Genomic DNA, 22,905 nt, shown 5'->3' on the forward strand with positions numbered 1-22,905 from the left:
TGTATTTTTGCCATTTATTGAGGAATGGGTTAAGTCTCTTATTGACATCCAACTTAGTGTCTAATTGTTCAACAAATAGTTGTTTAAGCAGTCTATGTTTGAACTGCGTTAACGATGGTGCTCTGGTGGAGATCCAGAGGGCAAGGATACACTGACGGGCCAGCAACGTGCAAAGGGTTAATAAGGGATGTATGTTGTTTCTCTGCCCCTCCCATTGAAATAGAAAGATATTAGTAGGTTCAAATATAACCTCCAGTTTGAATGTGAGTTTCACCCAATATCCCAACGGTCCCCAAAATCTCTTAATGTAAGGGCAATCATAGAAATAGTGACTAAGCATGGGCTTGGGCATACAGCATTTAACGCACCTATTTGGACACGATGGGTTCCAGTGTGTAAGACGAGCTGGTGTGATATAGTCGCCATGAAGCAGTCTAATCTGCATCTCCCTGTGAGATATGGCCAAGCTGGCTCTTTTGGTTTTAATTAGACTATCTGCCATGTCTTCCAAGGTGATTCCATCCATGCCATCACTCCTGAGCCTATCCAGTACATTAGTCAGGATCTGGTCAGAGGCGTGATTGATCAGTTTTTGATAGATTGGGGATAGGGAGAAGCGTCCCAGCTTAAAGGCCGTGTGAGTGATTGCCCAGGGGGAAAGTTCCCAGAAACTTGTGTCTCTGGCGATCAGTGCGTTAATATAATGCCTAACTTGCAGATAAGCATAGAAGTGGGAGTTCGGCAGCTCAAATTTAGTTTTCAAATCTTGGAATGTCTTGACGGTGTGTAACAAAGGGTCAATAATTGCCCCCACCGAGTCAGCACCCGCCATCTTCCAGGCACGAAATGGAGCTGTATCGTTACCAGCTGGAAAGTCACTGTTGCCAACCAATGGAATAAACCTAAGAGATGGACCGGTTCTACCTAAGTATCAAAGGGCCAACCACCACGCCCTAAACACATCCCTATACAGTGGATTGTTTTTAATATCTGTAGGCAGATCACGGAAGGGCACATATAGGAGATATGCTAAAGAGCAAGGCGCCACCACCTCTTCCTCTAGGGGCAGGGCCGAGAAATGTGATGTGGCTAACTGCCAGTCAAGAGCAAGTCTTATCAGAGCTGCCCAATTATAGAGGCGTATATTCGGCAATGCAAGACCTCCCTTCAGATACGGTTGTTGCAGTTTGTTAGTAGCGATGCGTGTCTTTTTACCCTTCCATATGAACATTTGTATTGCTTTATTGGTGAGAGATAGATCCGCTTTGGTGAGGAGGAAGGGTAGCATCAGTAATGGGTACAATAACCTGGGCAAGATTGTCATTTTTACCAAGTTAATCCGACCCGACAAGCCCAGGGGGAGATTTGCCCACGCCTTCAACTGCGACCGTAACTGACAACATCGTTTCATGATGTTAAGTTCATAAATTTTGTGTGGGTTTCGGTGAATCTCGATTCCCAAATAAGTCAGAGTATGAGGCTGTATGACAAAAGGAAAGTGAGCGTCCCCATGCCTATGCTCCGTGAGCCATAATATTTCGGATTTGTGCATATTGATCCTGTAACCCGAGAAGTCTCCAAAGTTGGTCAATGTCTCTATAATTCTAGGAATATGCAGTGCAGGGTTGGCGACAAACAGCATCATGTCATCCGCATACAGTGCCATATGGAATGTCTGGTTGTTAAATGACATTCCCGGGAAAATTTGTTTTAGCCGTAGGGCCAGGGGTTCCAGTGCCAAATCAAATAATAGGGGGGATAGAGGGCAACCCTGACGGGTGCCCCTCTGGAGTTCAAAAGGTGGGGACAAGAGACCATTAACCAGAATGCTCGCAGTGGGGGTGGAGTAAAGCTTGCCCTAAAGGTCCACAAACGGTCCTGAAAATCGAAATTGCTCGAGGGTATGAAATAGATGTGGCCATTCTACTCTGTCAAAGGCCTTCTCTGCATCCAGGGATAGCAGGAAGGCCTCCCGCTCAGGTTTGAGCTGCGGTTCTCGCGGCTCTGACCAATAGTAATTGACCGCGTGTAGAACCCTCCGTAAATTAACCACCGAGGTCCTTCCGAACACAAACCCGGTCTGATCAGGGTGCACTAAAGAGGGGAGTATCTTTTTAAGCCTATTGGCAACAATTTTCATAAGGATTTTGTAGTCTAAGAGCGATATGGGGCGGTATGACTCCGGCAAGGTGTGGTCTTTCCCAGGTTTGGGGATCAGGGTGACATGAGCCGAGACAAAAGATTTAGAGGGCAGTGCATCCCCAAGGAACAAAGCATTATAGACTCTACAAAGAGTGGGAGCTATTTGTGGCAATAGGAGTCTGTAGAACTCAGCAGGGAGGCAGTCTGGACCTGGTGCCTTCCCTAATGATAAAGACGTGATAGTAAACTGAATTTCCTCAGCCGTCATGGGGGCGTTTAGAGTGTCTCTCTGGTCGTTTGTGAGTTGTGGCAGTCTGAGAGAGTCCCAGAACTTACGATACCCGTCTGGATTGGTCGGCTGTTGTCGCGAATATAGACGGGAGAAGTATTGCGTCAAGCATTCAGCCAATTCCAGAGGGGTTTTATAGGTACGTCCTCCACATCTAAGTGCTGCAATATGCTTTTTGGAAGATTGAGCCTTCACTAAAGTGGCCAAGAGTTTGCCCGATTTACTACCGAAACGATAAAATTTACTTGCAGATTTAAGTAGGCCAGCCGCGGTTTTCTGCTTCACAAACGCTTCCAACTCAGCCTTTGCCGATAAGTAGGTATCGTAGAAGGCGCGCGTCCCATGGGTGCAATAAGCCAAGTAGGCCTGACCCAGGGCGGTCTGAAGAGAGTCATGCCTATAAAGGGTCTTCCTTTTAAGATCTGCCACATACGATATTATATGTCCCGTGAGGACCGCCTTGGCCGCCTCCCAGAACAGTAATGGGTCAGCTATATGGGCAGCATTGTCTGTGCCATAATCATTCCAGGCTTGCGTGAGGAATTTACGGAATGGGTCGAATGTAAGTAGATAAGATGGGAAGCGCAATGAATTTCTAGTTGGGTGTAGGTGTGCACTACCCAAGGTTATTTCGACTGGCGCGTGATCTGAGATCACTATGTCATGTATAGTCTCCGAGGTGACGTGCGGTATCAAAGAGTCCGCTACCAAGAAAAGGTCAATGCGCGAAAGTGAGAAATTGGGTTTTGACAAGCAGGTGTAATCCCTGTCCTCTGGATGTCTTCTGCGCCATATATCACTCACAGCCAAAGACTTGTATAACAAGTCAAACACCTTCCCCTCAAACCTCCCTCTATAGTTCCGCAATCTTTTCTCTCTCGGAATATCCTGCACCCATGTTCTGTCCAAAAGGGGCTGCGGGGTCAAGTTAAAATCCCCCCCAGTATCAACCCAGATCCGATAAAGGGGGCCAATTTTTGTGATAGGGTTTCCCAGTAGGGAAGATTCTTAGCGTTGGGGGCATAAATGTTGCACAGTGTGTACTTAATCCTGCCTATAGAAACCTGTAGTATCAGGAACCTGCCCTCTGGATCTGCCACCGTGTTGTGTATCTCTACCTGAATACGCCTGCCAAACAGAATTGACAGGCCCCTACTAGAGGAGGTGTAGGAAAGGTAGGCTATCTCCCCCACCCAGTCACTCTTCAATTTTCTGTGCTCCTCATCTCCCAAATGTGTCTCTTGTAGAAACGCTACATCTGAATTCAGTTTACGTAAGTGTGTCAGAATAGATTTACGCTTTATGGGAGAATTAATGCCGCTCACATTCCATGTATGTATTTTAAGGGCCATTATTCCCCAACACTATAAGGCAAATCAAGGGTCTCCCAGGAGGAGAGGCGGTCAGAGAGAGGGGGGCCACAGATAAAATATCTCTGTGTGCAGCATATCAGATTTGTACAGTTCTTCCGCTCAAATTTTTCAGAGAATAAGTGATTGGCATTACATTTCCAGTACAAGATGTGAACAGCAGACAAACCATGCAACACAGCGAGCAAATGAGGTACAACCATTCCTATTAAACCACTACCCCCCACCCCCAGTTTGCTCTCAATCCCCGGGCACGGCTCCTGTTGTGAATAATCCTGCAGCAGGTACCAGTAAGACAAAAAGTCTCCAGCCACTTCTCGGGTCCTTGGAGCAACTCTCAGACCAGCTGGCACGCTCAACCACACAAACAACAGCCCATATACAAAAAACAGATAAGGAACAGTCAAAAAACATGCAAGGGAAACAATATGAATAACATCACATGTAATTAAGACCTGCCCTGTAATATAAGTGAGCTCAGACCCAAATTCCCCAGAACATAGATAATTGATTCCACGTGTCCATTGCAAATAAACAGTAACCCAACTACAGAATGCAGTGTGAAATTGGAGTGTCATATTCCCCGCCAAGACACCGCCACCCATCAACAGGCCACCTCCAGCCCCAGGGAGTGGATCACGAAATGCATAATAATGCAACCGGAACCCGAAAGAGAAAGGGGTTAGAGCCACTCCTCTGGTCCTGGAAGCAATCCTGAGAGATATTAGCACATTTAGCCATGTGAACATTAGGACATATACAGAAAACAGACAATAACCAGCCTTAGAACATTTATAAAAAACAGCCTGAGAGATTGCACGTATGGCAAGGACACATCCTGCAAAGTCAATGGGCTTCCATATGAGTCTTTCAGAGTGTAGACAAGTAATATAATATGTCCATAGTAATATGTGAACAGTACCCCAGCTACACAGCACCCTGTAGAACTGAAGTGTAGCAATTCCCACCCGGATACCACCCCCCATCGTCAGTTTGCTCTCAGTCCCAGCGAACGGGTCACATAGTATGCGGTATTGTGACAGGAACCTATAAGGGCAAAAGGTTTTAGCCAGTCCCTGAGTCTGGAGAGCAATCTTGATGAACAACAACACACTCAACCAAATAAACAACAAAATGCATATATAAAACATTAGTAAACAGGTAATAAAACATTGATAGAAGACAAGTTGGGTAATCTCACGTGCAGGTAAGACCCCTTCTGCAGGGTCATTGAGTCCACCAGCTCCATGGAGAGGGAGTGAGCATCTCCCATCGATATCCAGTGCTTGCCCCTCACCAAAATGCTGGTGGGGAAAAAAGAGAAGGGAAGAAGAACAACAAGGCTCATTCTTCAAGGATTTCCCAGCCATTTTAAGGCCACATTATAAAGTGAGAATCACTTAAGTGAAGACAGTAGGATCTCAGGTACCAGCAGCTTTCTCCTCCGTATACAGATAAAGTTGCAAAGCCTTGGGGGAATGGAAAATCTTTACTCCTGATGCAGTATGAAGTCGAAGCTTGGCAGGAAACAGAAGAGCTACCTGGCGGCCTTGTTGATGTAGGCGTGAACATAGGGGTGCAAACTCTTTTCTTTGCTTGGAAACTTCAGCCGAATAGTCCTGGAAGAGGAGCAGCCTAGAACCTTCGTAAAGCACCTCTTTATGAGATCTGTAGGCTCTGAGGATTTTGAGCTTTTCTTGGAAATTTAAGCACTTAAGAATGACTTGTCTTGGTTTCATTTTAGCATGCTCCAGGGTGCGTTCTGGGCCCACACAGTGGGCTCTCTCAACATCAATAGGTAAGTTGTCTGGGGATAGGCCCAACAATCTAGGGAAGGTCAGGGCGGTAAATTCCAGCAAGTCGTTCCCCTTCACTTTCTCGGGTACTCCTACAATACGCAAATTATTGCGTCTGCTTCTGTTCTCTAGCTCGTCAATACGATCTTGTAGGTGTTAATTCTCTTTACGGAGTTGTCTCAGTGTAGTATCAGCAGATGTCTGCCTATCCTCTACTTCTGATAAGCGATTTTCTGCTTCGCCTACGCGAGTGGAGAACTGCCTCGCCTCACTGGTCAATGTGTCAACTCCAGTTTGCAGTGAGTCCATTTTTGGTAAAAAGAAAGATTTCAGCTCTTGTAGTAGCAGCAAATGGTCTCCTGACTGGGTAATAGGAGGTTCGAAGACCTGGCTGGACTCCGCATGCACATCAGCAGCATGTTTCTGCCGCCGCTCTGCGGTTTTTGCTTTTTGGCTCATTTTGGTTGTAGGAGAGAGTCTCTGAAAGTATTTATCTACTTTCATAGATAAACGTGTAGATAATGAGCATATAATAGATTTTTACTTGTTATATTGGGTATTTTCACTGCCCTCCTCTGCCAGCACCAAGGTGACAGCAGTGGGCTAAGCCACGTGGTGGTGCGTATGACTAGGCTGTTCCCAAAAAACTCACACCGGGGAAGCACAGTTCAACACAGCATAAGAGATGTTTTTCTTTTTCTTCCCCTTTCCTTTAACGGTCTTCACTTAGTCCTTCCTAGCTTGCAAAAAAAATATTTGGGGTTTTGGCAGATAGATGACTCTCACCCCCAGAAAAAAGAAGAAAAAAAAAAAAAAACTTTGTCACTGTACTTGTTATGGCGGTGGCCCTTATCTCTCAGTTCCCTTTGGGGCTGAACAGGTGTTGCTCTAGTGACAAAGTCCTAAGTATTATCAGGCCCCTGTGTGTATGCGGTGTAGCTTAGGCAGCCGTATGTTAAGCGCTTTCACACTTCTTACTCCAGCTCCCCACAACTCACCCCCGCCAGGCACAGCTGCTTATGAGCCGTCGCAGCTTACCCCAAGGTGTGATGCAGGGTCGGTACCTCAGCTGATAGCCTTTCCTCCTCTCCTCTCCTGCTGCGTGGGGATACTGAGGGCTTGTGGTTACTTTTAAGCAGACCGGCGTCTGCTCAAGATGGCGTCTCTGGATCTGGATCTGTTGCGCAATGCGCTCTGTATTTTCCGGCGGCCAGGACAAAAGGTGGAGGTCCTGCACATGATGGTTGGCAGCCGGCGTAGATTGGGATCACCAGGCAAGTCAGATGTGTGGGGCTGAGCAGGGATCCTTGTTCTTTAATTCTGATATTTACTCCGAGGTGCGGAGCTCCTGTGAGATGCGTCTGCTCACTTCCTCCGCCCACCGGAAGGGGCACGATTCTTTGTGTTTAATAAATCCCCTAAAGTGAAATATACACGTAGACGACAATGACTATATATCATGCTGAGTAGCGCAAGGCAACTCATTCAACGTAAGTGGAGGACCCCTTCTTTCCCTAAAGTGATAGATTAGATACATCATGTAACACTCTTATGATCTTTAAAAAAATACAGTTTTTACTTAAACAGCTGTATGGATGAGATCCATTCCATTAGATTTATATGTGACCTCCCAATAATTACTATATTACTGCCATTTGTGAGTGTCCTCTCTATGATGCAGCCATGAGGGGGGTACTTAGGGGATGATTGGATATTTAGAATCCTTACTGGTGAGAAGCTATCATTATGTTTACTGTTTAGAGCTTCTGTTTTATCCAACATGTACCTCTGTGTTAAAATATACTTTGGGGATTTTGGAAGCTTTTTAATGCTGTTATAAGACCAGTTTATATATATATATATATGGTGTGTATATATATATATATATATATATATATATATATATATATATATATAACAGAGAAGAATACAAGTACACAGGGGTTGCACCAAGTGTAAAAAGTTTCACACTTATATATCTTCAAATAAAAGACATGCAGCACACTCACATGATTCCACCTCAAACATATGAGGTATGTTGTAGGCACTTGTACTATAGTTGTGGATGACCCTCCTCAGGCAAACCTCCTTTCTGGATCCAATGGCTCCTTAAAAAACACTTATGCATGTATAAACACCCTTAGGTGCACAGCTTGTCAAAGTTTGGAATTCCTAACAAAAGAGGAGAGAGCCTGGATCTACTATGTACAGGGGTAGTTTTATTGTTACATGAAAACGACAGATGCCTTTAAAATTGAATGGGTCACTGTTGACCATAAAACACAGTAGAAAACATTAAAAACAATTAAAAGAATGTAAAACGATATATTATAAGACAATCTCACTCACAGCACAAACCTGATCAGCATTTGATGCAGAAGATAAACCGCAACAGCTGATCAGCTATTTTGCCATTTGCAAGCAGAGTCTAAATGCGGGGGGCGGAGCCTTGCACGTTTCATAGCGCTATTGGCTACTCCATCAGTGGTAGAGGCCACCCCCTAACACTCCTTCTATACAGAAACACTCCTGGCAGTTAGATGCTTTAGTGGCCATCTTGTTTAATGGCATTACATCACCCCCAAATACTGGAACACCTGCTAGGGCTCTTACAGTGTGTATTTCTATGAACTTACATCTTCTGGCAGATGGCTTAATACTCCCTATAAAACAATAGCTTTGTTTGGCCAAAAAGGGAACAAGGGAGATTTCTTTTTAGAGATACCTTTGATTAGAGAATGAATCACCATTTGCTCCCCCTAGAGGTGGTGATTTAGAATTCCCTGTCGCTTGTAACTAGAGTGTTTATTCATGCGATCTTTATGCAGTCCAGTAGTAAACCCATTGTGACCTCTCACAGGGAGTATGATAATTCCCTTTGCATTTTATATAATTTATCACAGGAAACTTTATACAATAAACTGATATAGCATGAAAACCATAGGAGAACATAGGAAGTGATCTAAAGTAAATTGAGGTGACATAAATATTATTGTTGAAAGGTAGACCCCCATATATTTCGTTATTTATAAGCAAGTCTTTTATATTTTAGATCCTTAGAGCCAACACTTGCTTGAAGGTGGCTAGAAATCACTACAGGATATCCACTTGATATATCCCATCACAAGAATGCCGCCAGACCTATGTCTTTATTTAGGCCAAATGGTTCTAGTGTATTTAGGGTGTATATCCAGTAGGTTTCCCTCCTGCGTAGATCAATTAGCTTGCTGCTCTCTAATCCCTTTGTCTACTTGTTCAATTGCCTTAATGTGAAAGTCTGCTTTACTTTTATTGTGGAATTTCACAAAATGATTGATCAATGGATTTTTTTAAAATGTAGACAAAAAAAGACAGCGCCTCATAGTGCAGACAAGCTTCAAAGGTGAATATCAAACTGGAAAGGTGAATGAAAATGTACTCACAAAGGAACTGGCACTCTTATAGAAAGAAGTGCGAATATGCAGGCTGACCTTTTACAGCAGTCAGTACGCTGAGTGATAGATCCTCCAGGGGGTCAGTGATGCAGCCATGGACTCTCCTTCAAGCTCACAAGGGAACCTTGATGTCAGCGCCAAGTCAGAGTGCAGTTTCCTCTCTTGTATCAGGATCAGGCAACACAGTGTGCAGAGCAAAGGACTTGTGTTTAAAGACCTCTTACGAGGCATGTAGAAACAGTCTACAATCAACGTTGGATAAAAACCGTAACAAAGTTCTGGTTAAAAACAAAGGTTGGTTTTAATACAGTAATCTGAAATTACAAATTACAATGAGCTTAAAAACGCGTTTCTCGGCCACTAGCTCCTGGCCGTTTCTTCAGTTAGTTTACATCTGTGAAAATCAGACAAATTTAAAAAGGGTGTCATAAAATGCAATTGGTCAGATTGGAACGAATCAGAGCTTAGTATGCATTGTGAGCGAACATTGTAATGACTGAAAGAACCGCTTATAAAAACAATTGAACACAAATAAACACAAGATTTGCAATAAACTAATTGAATAACATGCTTATATAACGGCGGACATGGGTTACTGAGTGTGTTTCAATGATAATATTTCATTTTGATTCAATAAAAAGAACTAATGTCCGCTTGTTGCAAGATGTTAAAATAAATAATAAGAGACCTGTTTGTTTCATACTCTAACTAATCATGTGTCAGTCACACGAGAAATGCACTTATATACTAGTGGTTATGTTCGAGCATATAAATGTAGACATATTGAATATAATATTGAATATAAATGTATTCGGGCAATTCCGGAGACTCAAAAAAACTATATGAGTAGTATTCTGACTGATCGTATGTCAGTGAAATGGATAGTGTGCTTATGTACTAATGGTTATATTGGGATATGTAAATATAAAAACCTTTCGTATAAATATGAATATAAATTTATTCAGACAAAAATCAGGAGACTCAAAAGGACCTGTTATGTTATATCTTATCTAATTATATGTCCGTGAAGCAGGTGATGTGCTTGTATACTTATGGTTATATTGGAGCGTAAAGATGTAAGAGTCTTGCATATAAATATAAATACATTCATAAAATAGCGAAGACTCAAATAGACCATTCATTTGAAATGTATGTTTCGAATAGTGATTCCTTTTTTGTGATTCTGAATTCCGATTTTCTTTAAAATACCTGCCTCTATGTTTTTCATATGCTCCAAGCATTTAATCTTCAGGCCCCATTTGGTCCTTCCTACATACCTCATTGGTACCTTGCATGTACACTCTAGCAAGTATACCACATAGTCAGATTTGCAATGAAGTAGTTTCTTTATTGGAAACTTTTCTGCACCTGCAGTGGCATCTGCAAATTTGTTATACGTTTGTCATCCACAACTATGGTGCCTACAACATACCTCATATGATTGAGGTGGAATAACGTAAGTGTGCTGCATGTCTTTTATTTGAAGATATTTAAGTGTGAAACTATTTACACTAGGTGCACCCTCCAGTTACACATATATTTTATGTATTCAGTGGATGTGTAGAGATCCGGTGATTTCTGGATCCATATACAAACAATAAGTTTTTATATTAGAGCTCTGTGATATATACAGATATAGAGAAATACACATTTGTCTGTGAGAGATACATATTAGTACTTTCTCTTTGTCTGTTTTCTTGCGCTGCTTTACTCTCTCCTCTTTATATATATATATATATATATATATATATATATTTATTTTTTATGTGCTAGAAAATGTAGGAAATAAAGGAAATAAATAAATAAAAAAGCCCCCTTTTTTATTGATGTCAGCAGTTATATAATCTTTAAGAACCAAAAGTACATATTTTTCATTGATGTCAGCTGTATATGATCTTTAACAACCAAAAACACTCATAGTTTTTATTGGTGTCATTGGTTATTTAATCTTTATGCATTGTTTTGTTGTTGTCAGTGGGTATATATATATATATATATATATATATATATATATATTTATTTATTTATCACGTTTGAAAACAATAACCTTTAATTTTTCATTGGTGACAGTGGGAATTTCTCTTTTCATAAACTGAAAGTAAGTTTTTTCTTTTGTGTAAGCCGGCATATTTTTTTATTTTAAATCCAAAGTCCCTCTTTTTCATTGGCATCAGCAGGAATCCCTTTTGTTTACTAGTGGGTATCTCTCTCTCTTTAAAAACCAAGAGCCCCTTTTTTCCCTTCTGTCTACCGGTAGATATTGCATCTTTAAATCTCTAAAGCCTCCCTTTTTACAGTTTTCAGTGAACATTTCTTTCTTTAAAAACCAACGCTCTTTCACTTTTCTTCATTTGTCAGCTGGTATCTGCCATTTTAAAACTAAAAGCTCCCTTTATTTCATTGGTGTTAGTGGGTATGTCTTTTTTCATTGATTTATGTGGAATTCACTGTCTTTAAAAATCTAAAAAACCCTTTTTTCATGGGTGTCAGTGGGATTGCTTTTCCATTGCTGTCTCCTTAGTGCTGATTTTTTCCTGTTCCATACCTTTAATAAAAGTATCACCTGCATTTGTGGTAATAGGTAGGTTCAGGAGCAACAGTGCACTGCTGGGAGCTAGCTGCTGATTTTTTGGTGGCTGAACATATATGCCTATTGTCACTGGCTCATCTGATGTGCTCAGCTAGCTCCCAGTAGTGAATTGCTGTTCTTTCAACCACGACTACAAAGAGAACAGAGTAAATTTTATTACAGAAGCAAATTGGAAAGTTGTATAAAATTACTGTATATGCGCTATCTGAATCATGAAAGAAACATGTTGGGTTTCATGTCCCTTTAAGGACAAGCCAATGTGAAGTAAAATTAATTTATTGGTCTTCATGTTCTAAGCAGTGGAGGCTGCTTTGAAGTCCTTGTTGGGCAGGCTTGTTCATGTGAGCCTGCTTACCGCTGGTTAAAAAGCAGTTGTGATACAACCGTAGCTTCTTACCGTCTCCACCACCTAAATCATCTAGTGCGTGAAAGCAGGGTTGGCACTGTATAAGGAAATCCTTATGGAATATTTACTGTGGACCATAGACGAACAGTGTCTGCTGCCTGATCACCATGAAAGCAGGTGAACAGGTTCTGAAGTTAAACTCCAGTTTTCTGATTATAGTGAACCATTAAGGGCTAGATTATGAGTGTAAGTGTTTTAACTTTGCTAGACAGAGGCTTTAGCGAGCATTTCGTGTTGCACTCATATTACAATTTGAAAGTAAAAAGTAAGTGAGTGAGTGAAAACCTGACGCGTGCAAAAAGATGATTTCTGAATATCGCAATCATATTAACAAATCCTCCCGTAGACTTCAAAGGAGTGTGCAAACTGCAAAAAAATCGAATACACATATTTGAGCGCTAACCCAATTGCTTTTATTCAAGTGCGCTAAACCAAACATGAATTATCAATATTTAACGTTCCACTGTTTTTCACAAAGAAAAATAAGTTATTTTTATTCTTAAATAAATATTTATTAAGGAAGGGACTGTTTGTGTCCCGAAACGTCACAATAAAGAACACTATTTTTGTCATAGTTGGCTGAAGTCCAGTGAGTGCTTATTTCAACATAATATTACGGAGTTCTATAGCACACTGGCTGTTGTGGATGGATGGTGAGAGTGCACACACCTGGACTATATTGATTATATACCAACATATTTAAACATTCTAAAAAAGAGAAAACACAGAGGCGCCAAATGGCCTAGGTAGGGGAATATGTGTCTAGCAAATAACTTCTCACAAGCAACAAGCACCCAAATGGCACTAGTAGAGCGGGCTGGTACTTCCCAGTTGTCCAGCTAACTGATATCCAGGCTAACCGCTTCAGGAAAGAATCCTATGCAGATGAAAACAAAGAAACCACAATAGCCCAGCACAGTCTGACTCTGTTAAATGCAATGGGATATATCAAACTTACATCTCCAGGACACCAAAAGTTGCAAACAGAGCAGGCTGGAGCTTGTCAGCCGCCCAGCTGACTGATCTCCAGTGGTTCACAGGTAACACTTCATGTGGTGCAGAGTAATGTAAAAGGTAAAATCCAGAACCAGCAAGTGTATAAATATAAACAAAATCAATATTTATTTAAAAAGCAACGCATTTCTCAGCCAGCACAGGGCTGATATTATTGATATTAGCCTGGTGAAACAGCCCTGTGTTGGCTGAGAAACGCGTTGTTTTTAAAATAAATATTGATTTTTTTACACTTGCTGGTTCTGATTTTTACCTTTTGCATTACCGCCGCGTGGAGTGTTCCCTGTGAACCACTGGAGATCAGTCAGCTGGGCGGCTGAGAAGCTCCATCCTGCTCTGTTTGCACCTTTTGGTGCCCTGGAGATGTAAGTTTGAAATATCCCATTACATTTAACAGAGTCAAACTGTGCTGGGCTATTGTGGTTTCTATATTTATTCTGCATAGGAACCGTCCATGTGTGGTCAGCTTGGATTCTCTCCTGAAGTGGTTAGCCTGGATATCAGTTAGGTAGACAACTGGGAAATACCAGCTCGCTCTACCAGTGCCATTTGGACGCTTGTTGTTTGTGAGTAGTCATTTGCTAGAAACATATGCCCTTACCTTACTGTACTAGGCCATTTGGCGCCTCTGTATTTTCTCTTTTTTAGATTGTTATCATTGTCAGGATCCAGACCATCCTTTGACCTAGAACCTTAATTGGACTTTTAACTGAACTTGTATATTTTTGCTGATACTTTTGGTGACATTTACTTTTTCATCTATTTTACCTGCACTTAAAGAGCGCCCCCTAGTTGGTATTTGCTATAGCATTTTTCCTTATTTCTATTGTACATATTTAAACATGTGTATTTATGTATCTCTATGTTAATCCCCTTGCAGGGCTTTTTTTTCTAACACCTGAGACCTCATATCTTTGAGCCCTTTTAACTTTTGAATGCATTTCAAACAGTGTTAATATGAGTGTAACTGTACTGTTAAATGGATGTTTGATGTGTTTTGTGCAACATTTTTGTCTTGCGTAACAGTTAACCAGAGCTCTGAAGTTGCGCTAAGCCGATGTACATTAAATTCAATTGTGCTCAATCAAACGCGTTTACTTTCAACTGTTAATACGCAGACTATTTTTTTTGTGAGGAAATACATACTCTATATTGCTTGCACTCTACAGTTAGGGTGCCACTCGTCATTTAGGCCTAAATGTCATATACTGTATTTCTGATAAATAGTTGTATTTATTAATACATTATTTTTAACTTTTCTTTCTATTTTAAGGAGTGATTAGGGGAAAAAAAAGTATTTTCTTGCAAATATTTGGATAATAGATTTTGCAAAGGAAACCTCAAATCAATTTTCTGAAACATAAAGATTGAAATGACTGTCGCCAGAATGATTTTAAATGAAATTGAGAAAGATAAATGCAATTCTACTAATACAAATGAATTGTCTTTTGTTCACAGCTTGTGGCCAATGCTATCCTTTTTGTCAGTGTGAATTTGTCTGGGGTCTTCGTGAGGATTTTGACAGAAAGGGCACAGAGAAAGGCTTTCCTTCAGGCTAGGAACTGCATAGAGGACAGACTGAGATTGGAGGATGAAAACGAAAAACAGGTCAGTTAAAAAAATTATCTACTTCTGCAATATTTCTATAACAGCTGAATGGTGCCGACATTTTTTTTTAAATCACACAAATTGTTTGTAAACATGATTATTAAATATTTTACTTAGTAAAATATACCGTTTATTCATTTTTCAATTATAATACTTTTTTTTAACTCATGGAATATGTTGTTGTTCACTGTAAAATAGTCTTTTTTTATTTTTTTAAATGTTCTATGATATGTGAAATCTGATTATTTAGGAAAACATGAATATTGTTTTAAAGGGACAGTCAACTCCAAAAATGTTATGGTTAAAAAAAGATAGATAATCCTTTTTTACCCATTCCCCAGCACAAGCAACACAGTTATATTAATACACGTTTTACATCTGTGATTACCTTGTATCTAAGCCTCTTCTGACAGCCCCCTGATCACATGACTTTTTTATTTATTATCTATTTACTTGCATTTTAGCCAATTAGTCCAGTGTCAGCCTCAACTCCGGGAGTGAGCATAATGTTACCTGTATGGTTCACATGAACTACCAGTCCCTGTTGTGAAAAGCTAATAAAAAAAACTGTGATAAGAGCCTGTCTATAGACAGAAATGTTGAGGTTTAAATGTTATAAAGTATATTAATATAACAATGTTGGTTGTGCAAAGCTGGGAAATGGGTAATAAAGGCATTATCTGTCTTTTTAAACAATAACAATTTTGGTGTTGACAGTCCCTGCTTTAGAATATTTAATTTTTTGTTTTCAAACAGTTCACAATTTTTAGAAATGCAAAATTACATAATCATTATGCTTTGCTATTCTGAACTTGGAATGCATTTTTCTTTGTTCTTAATAAGCTTAGTGAATACTTGTCATTTTTGATGTTATGACACTTAAGCAGCGCTGCTGATTAACATGCAGTAAAGTCAAAATTAAATTTTCATGGCTTAGAAAAAGCCATTTAAGAAATGTATTCAATTTACTTTTGATACCAAGTTTGTTTCATTCTCTTTTCCCCCTTTGTTGAAGAAAAAAATATGGTAAGTTGGTAGACTCAGGAGGTGTAGATGTGTCTTTAGCCCTCTATAGTATTAGTGTTTGTAGCAATGTTATAAAATATTATAAGCACTGCTGCCTAGAGTGCTAAAGACAGGTGTACGCTCATGCATTCCTGTGAGCCTATGTACACGTAAAGAATATACAAAATAATCCATTAAAAATCACATTATGAGGCCCATTTATCAAGCTTCGAACGGAGCTTGAAGGCCCGTGTTTCTGGCAAGTCTTCAGACTCGCCAGAAACAGCAGTTATGAAGCAGCGGTCTAAAGACCGCTGCTCCATAACCCTGTCCGCCTGCTCTGAGCGGGAGGACAGGAATCACCACAATTCTACCGATCGACAGGTTGATTGACACCTCCCTGCTGACGGCCCTGCAGAGAATACTCTCTGCATTCAGCGATGTCTGTCGGACCTGATCCGCACTGTCGGATCAGGTCCGACAGACATTTGATAATCCGGCCTCATTATATGTTCAAAGGAAATTAAGTGACTGACCTGCATTTTTTTTTGTTTTGTTTTGTTTGTTTCATAATTTTTTATTGAGGTTTTTAGACAAATGTTAAAGGTAATAATTGCCATGACATAATGCATTCAATCTTACTGACAATATGTAAAACAAAAAGGCAAAAAACAACATCATTTTATAGGCATGTCTGAAAACAGCCTATCAAGAAATAAAATAAACCTCTATTTTAAAATAAAATATCCTCCCACGTAGCTAAGGCCCACTTGGACCTAGATATCTTGCCAAAAAAATGATGGAGGAGATCTAGCATATCTCAACACCACTTTTGGGCTTAGAAAAGAAAGGGATATCAATAAAACATGAGCATGTCCTTAGACTAGCATAGCGTAGACCTATAAATTAGACTATTTATCAGTAGCTATATATAATATACAATAATGAGAGAAGTATATAAAGAAATGATGAGCCATATATAACCCTTAGGAGTGCAGTAATGACAAGGTAAGAAACTTAACCCAAATAACTAAGATGAGCACTCTTGGACCACCAAAACATATACATAAAGGGGATGTTAGCCAGTGGAAGAAATATATTGGGCTACTTTGAGATCTCACCTGGACACGACTGCCTGCCACAAACTACTCTGTATATCCAAACGTACTGAAAAAAAGAGCCCTCATTAAGATAAGAAAGTGATATGTCATTAGCTAATATATAGATGAACTGTGTCTCTAAATTATGACATATTCATGGGTATAATTAGGCATTCTAAGGATTAATAGTCTACTTAAGAAATTTTAGATAATTTACTTTCCGCAATTGTGAGGAAAAACGCATATGCAATATTACTAAATATACACAGCAAATCTAGATCATTATTGCTTATGAAAAGAGTACTCATATCACATAACTTAAAGGGATACTAAACCCACATTTTCTTTTTAATTATTCAGATAGCACATGCAATTTTATTAACTTTCTTATTTACTCCTATTATCATTTTTTCTTTGTTCTCTTGTTATCTTTATTTAAGAAGCAGGAATGTAAAGTTTAGGATCTTCTGTTGTTTAGGTCAATGTTTTAAAAGAAATTGCCCTGATTTAAGGGAAAATCTATAAGGGGAGATTTTGGTATTATATTTACAGAAATATTTAATACTTCACTGGTTATAGTCCAGATATTCCATATATTTCTTTAACTCATTTCCCTTACAAATAAAATGGGAGAAACTGAACCTTTTCATGTAGAGGCACTTTCTTTTTAACCACTGACTCTTTTGTGCTTCACCTGTATACTCATGGTCTCATTAGTGATCCACTGCTGGTTCTCACAATGTTGTCCTGTGCAGGTCACATGGTGCATGAGATCCAATCAGGATTGAAGGCAACATGTGAGAATAGTAGCTGGGAATTCACATGCTGCTCTGTGAGAGTGGCAAAACAGCATATAAAGAGAAGTCCATAGGCAGCAACATAAAGTATACAGAGATTATGATTATTCTCAGGGATCGAGTACCCCTAAGGCCAATCCTACTCAGTTACCTCCCCAAAGATAACTACAACTTAACCACAAGAATTAAAAGCACCAGGACAGCACTAATAGCTAGAGGGGAAAATACCAATCATTTTGTGGAATACAGGACTTTTTCTTGGGATTTGCACTTTTGTTTATGAAATATCAATTTATACCGCTTGATTTGAGTAAATATTTTAACAGACTCGCTATAGCTGCAGCTCAATGTGGCCCAGATGATCGAAAGTGCTTCGAGGCAGCAAAATGTTCCAAAGGATCCGCTGCTATGTTGAGCAATCCTGTCAATATATTTTAAGCTCCCGACATAGTGGCATGGCCCAGAGGCATTTACTATGCATGCCATTGTTCGGCAATGCTGGCTATAGTTAACACCCGGCATCACCACCCATATTGGCGATGTATAGTAAAGCATCCTTTGCAATAGAACTGTCATGCCTAACCACTAATCCTAATACCACTATGCCGAAGTTTAGTATCCTATTAATGGTTAATAGGATACTAAACTTCAGTTTATGAGTATTAGGATTAGTGGTTAGGCACAGCAGTTCTATTGCAAAGGATGCTTTACTAATTAACACTTAAACTGCCGCATACCCACCACAAGTACTATCCTATTAACCTATATACTACCAGAATACTGCTTCATACCCACCGCAAGTACTATCCTATTAAACCCTTTACTGCCACATACCCACCACATGTACTATCCTATTAACCCCTATACCACCACATACCCACCGCAGATACTATCCTATTAACCCCTATGCTGCCACAAACCCACCACAGGTACTATCCTATTAACCCCATTTACTGCCACATACCCACCACATGTACTATCCTATTAACCCCTATACCACCACATACCCACCGGAGGTACTATCCTATTAACCCCTATGCCACCACAAACCCACCACAGGTACTATCCTATTAACCCCTATACCTCCACATACCCACCTCAAGTACTATCCTATTAACCCCATATACCGCCACATATCCCAAATGCAAACTAACCCCGGCTCTAAACTAAATCCCCTAAGTTACTTAAAAAAAAAAATCTAAGTTACAAAAAATAAAAATATTAAACCTAAACCGCCACAACCTCAAAGGCAATCTAACCCTACTCTACCTAACACCCAACCCTCCTCTAAACTAAAGCCCCTTCTAAACTAAACCCCCTAAATTACAAAAAAAGTTAAAATACAAAAAATAATAAACTACAGTATCCAAAATAAAAACCCCACCATTATGCCTAACACTAATCTACATACCCTATAAAATAAAAAACCCACCCAAAACAAAAATAACCCATCAACTGAAATAAATTACAATAGCCCTTAAAAGGGCCTTTGTGGGGTATTGCCCTAACGATAATTCAGCTCTTTTATACAAAAAAAAATCAGTTACAACCCCCCCCCCACCCCTTTACAATACAAGTAATCAGCACTCAGCACCCCCCAAAATAACAAAGTCTACCTAAAAAACCTCTCCTAGAAAATAAAAAAGTCTATTCTTAAAGAAAAAAAAAATAAGACCGCTGCTCCTTAACTTGTGGTGGCGGACATCAATCATTCCGATCAGATTGGGATGATTGACACCCCCTGCTAGCGGCCAATTGGCTGCGGGGCGGCATTGAACAAGCATTTCACTAGAAATTCTTGTGCAATGTTAAATGCTGACAGCGTATGATTTCGGCATTTAGTAATGTTGGGCAGACATGATTCTCTACAGCGAATCATGTCCGCCCTGCACTTGTTAAATCTACCCCAAGGTGTCATTTTTATTAATTTAGAAATTGGTCTTACAGATACATAGTCTATTTAATATTCTTTCATCTATAAAAATGGAAGCAATTTTATGTTGGTATATACTGTATGCATGCACATCACTTTATCAGAACTAATTAAGCACAAAGCCCATTGTGATAATTTAGAGATAATAAGGATTTGATAAAATTAGGTTTTACTTCTCATAAGTTTTTAATTTAAAGCTAATATGTTTATTTGTGTAACTTGCATTTTAGCACATCTTATTCCTTATAAAATAAATTATTATTATTATTATTATAATCATTTATTAATAAAGCACCAAGATTTTATGCAGCACTATAAAAAATACATTACAATCATGAGGGTAAAATGCAATAAAATCTTACATTGTGTAAGACTATACAATGTACATTACTACACTTATATTGACAAACATAAGCAAAAGGAGAGGAGCACCCTGCCGTTGAGGGCATTCAATTGTAGGTGCACTTTTATACAAGATAATCTATAGTTAGAGAGGCTCTCAAGCTTACAATCAAAATTAAGTACATGGGGAGGTGGAGGGAGAGGGAAACATAAGTAGTAGAGACATCTTAAAGTAAGTTGTATGTGTTTTTAAGGAAAACAACGTTTTTAAGACAAGAGGAAAGTCTGACTGAGCGAGGCAGGGGGTTTCTTATGATAGGTGTAGTTCTAGAAAAGTCTTGCAGGTGAGGGTGTGAGAATGTAATTAAAGATGAGGAGAGAAGTAGGTCTTGGGCAAAGTGGAGGGGTCTGGCTGGGGAGTATTTGCAGACAAGGGCAGAGATATAGGAGGGTGCAGTGTTGGTGAGAGCTTTGTATGTTAGGGTCAGAATTTTGAATTTTTTTCTTGAGGCTAAGGGAAGCCAGTGGAGGTGTTGGCAAAGAGGTGCAGCAGATGTGGAGCCAAAAATAAACCTGGCAGTGGCATTCATGATAGAATGCAATGGGGACAGGAGGTAGCTTAGGAGACCAGATAACACAGAATTGCAATAATCAAGGTTATAAGATAGTGGGTAAGAATCTTAGTTGTGTCTTGAGTGAAGAAGTGACACATTTTATAAATGTTTTTAAGGTGGAAGCAGCAGGAGTTAGCTAAGGACTTAATGTGGGGAGCAAAATAAAGTTATGAGTCATGTGTGACCCCAAGGAACCTGGCCTAGAGGATAGAGGTTATAGAGTTGTCTATAGTAAGTGACATTTTGGGAATGGGGAGGTTGCTAGAGGGAGGAAATAAATGGAGTTCAGTTTTAGAGAAGTTCAGCTTTAGGTGGTGAGAAGCCATCCAGGATGAGATAAGAGAGTAGGGCTTTGTCACAAATACCCTGGGATTTTAGGGTCTGGAGCAGCAGTGGATGGTCAACAGTATCAATGTCTACAGAGATGTCTAAAATAATTAGCAAGGAGTAATGACCTTTAGACTTGGCAGTAAGCAGGTCATTTGTCACCTTGGTGATGGCAGTTACCACACACAAATGCGATCGGGTTTGTGCGGGGTAAGGGTTTTAGTTTTCCCCCCACTTTTTACGCTCCATTGAAGTCTATGGATAATGTTGTTGAAGTTCGGCTGTTTGAGCGCATCGGGTTAGTGCTTGTGAGAAAAAACTTTTTACTTTCAACTATAATATAATATGCGCGCTACACAACACACGCTAAAAGCTTACTTCTATTGCAGTTAATGAGTGAGCGGGAGCACAAAATACTGCTGCACTCATAATCTAGCCCTATACTGGCCAGTATCCCTATAAAATCAATGGTTTAAGTAACAGAAAGGGTTCTCAAAATTGAGGTTGAATAAATTCACACATGATTTGTGGCTTTTTGATCTTTGATATCTAGACTATACCTTTAACTACTAACTATGGCATCAATCACAATCTATCAGGGATTTGCTCCGAAAAATGCTTTTTGCTTTATGGCCAAAGTGGGAGCCAAGTTTCTTAATTGATCAGAATTTATGCTAAAGTGCTTGTGCCTACATTACTGAACTCATGGTCACAAATGCTGGTTCCAGATTAAACGTTCACTTATGTAGGCACAGGCACTTTAAAATGCATTCTCATGACCACGTTTGAAAGTGCATGGGGGCGTGTCCTCTATAAAAATCTTTTCACAAACATTGTTTTGGGTTTCTTAGGAAGATACAAAGTAGGAAGAAAGGAAAGTTGTCATTTACAGTTTTAAAAAGTTAAAATCCAGTAAAAAAAAAGATATTATAAGCCAATAATCCTATTGGCTGATTGGATCAGCCAATAGGATTTTTTCTACCTTAATTCTGATTGGCTGATAGGATGAAGACTTCTGCCCGTCTGGAGGATCACTTCTGCCCAGTTGGGTGAAGACGTCTCAAGGTAGGATGATCTTCAAGGGGTTAATGTTAGGTTTTATTAAGGGGGGGTTTTAGAGTAGGGTTTGGTGTGTGGGTGGTGGGTTTTAATGTTGGGGGGGGTATTGTATTTTTTTTTTACAGGTAAAAGAGCTAATTACTGCCCCGCAAAAGGCCCTTTTAAGGGCTATTTGTAATTTAGTATAGGGTAGGGATTTTTATTATTTTGGGGGGCTTTTTTTTATTTTATTAGGGGAATTAGATTAGGTGTAATTAGTTTTAAAAAATTGTAATTATTTTATAATTTTCTGTAATTTAGTGTTTGTTTTTTTCTTAATTTAGATAATTGTATTTAATTGTAGTTAGTTTAGGGAATTAATTTAATTATAGTGTAGTGTTAGGTGTAATTGTAACTTAGGTTTATTTTTATTTTACAGGTAAATTTGTCTTTATTTTAGCTAGGTAGCTATTAAATAGTTAATAACTATTTAATAACTATTGTACCTAGTTAAAATAAATACAAAGTTACCTGTAAAATAAAAATAAATCCTAAGCTAGATACAATGTAACTATTAGTTATATTGTAGCTATCTTAGGGTTTATTTTATAGGTAAGTATTTAGATTTAAATAGGAATAATTTAGTTAATTAAGGTTATTTTATTTAGATTATTTTAAATTATATTTAAGTTAGGGGGTGTTAGGGTTAGGGTTAAACTTAGGTTTAGGGGTTAATATATTTATTATAGTGGTGGCGACGTTGGCGGCGGCAGATTAGGGGTTAATAAGTGTAGTTAGGTGGTGGCGACATTGGGGGCGGAAGAATAGGGGTTCATAAATATAATGTAGGGTTCAGCGATGTTGGGGGCAGCAGACTAGGGGTTCATAAGTATAATGTAGGTGGCGGCGGTGTCCGGAGCGGCAGATTAAGGGTTAATAATATAAAGCAGGTGTCGGCGATGTCGGGGACGGCAAATTAGGGGTTAATAAGTGCGCTGCAGAGCCACATCATAGGCAGCGATGCAAGGGCGAGCCTCTCATCCAGGACACGGAGCGAGCTTTGTGCACAGTATAGTGCATCTTTTTAAGGCCACTCTGCT

General features: G+C 39.5%; 1 protein-coding gene across 1 annotated transcript in view; it reads left to right on the top strand.

Moving 5' to 3' along the window:
- Positions 1-22,905, top strand: part of ADCY1 (adenylate cyclase 1) — a 720,437-nt gene that overhangs the window by 170,631 nt on the left and 526,901 nt on the right. Inside the window, exon 2 of the mRNA XM_053715756.1 lies at positions 14,500-14,649. Within this exon, the coding sequence (XP_053571731.1) occupies positions 14,500-14,649 (150 nt within the window). The remainder of the gene's footprint in view (positions 1-14,499; positions 14,650-22,905) is intronic.

The sequence above is a fragment of the Bombina bombina genome, chromosome 5, assembly GCF_027579735.1.
Source record: "Bombina bombina isolate aBomBom1 chromosome 5, aBomBom1.pri, whole genome shotgun sequence".
NCBI lineage: Eukaryota > Metazoa > Chordata > Amphibia > Anura > Bombinatoridae > Bombina > Bombina bombina.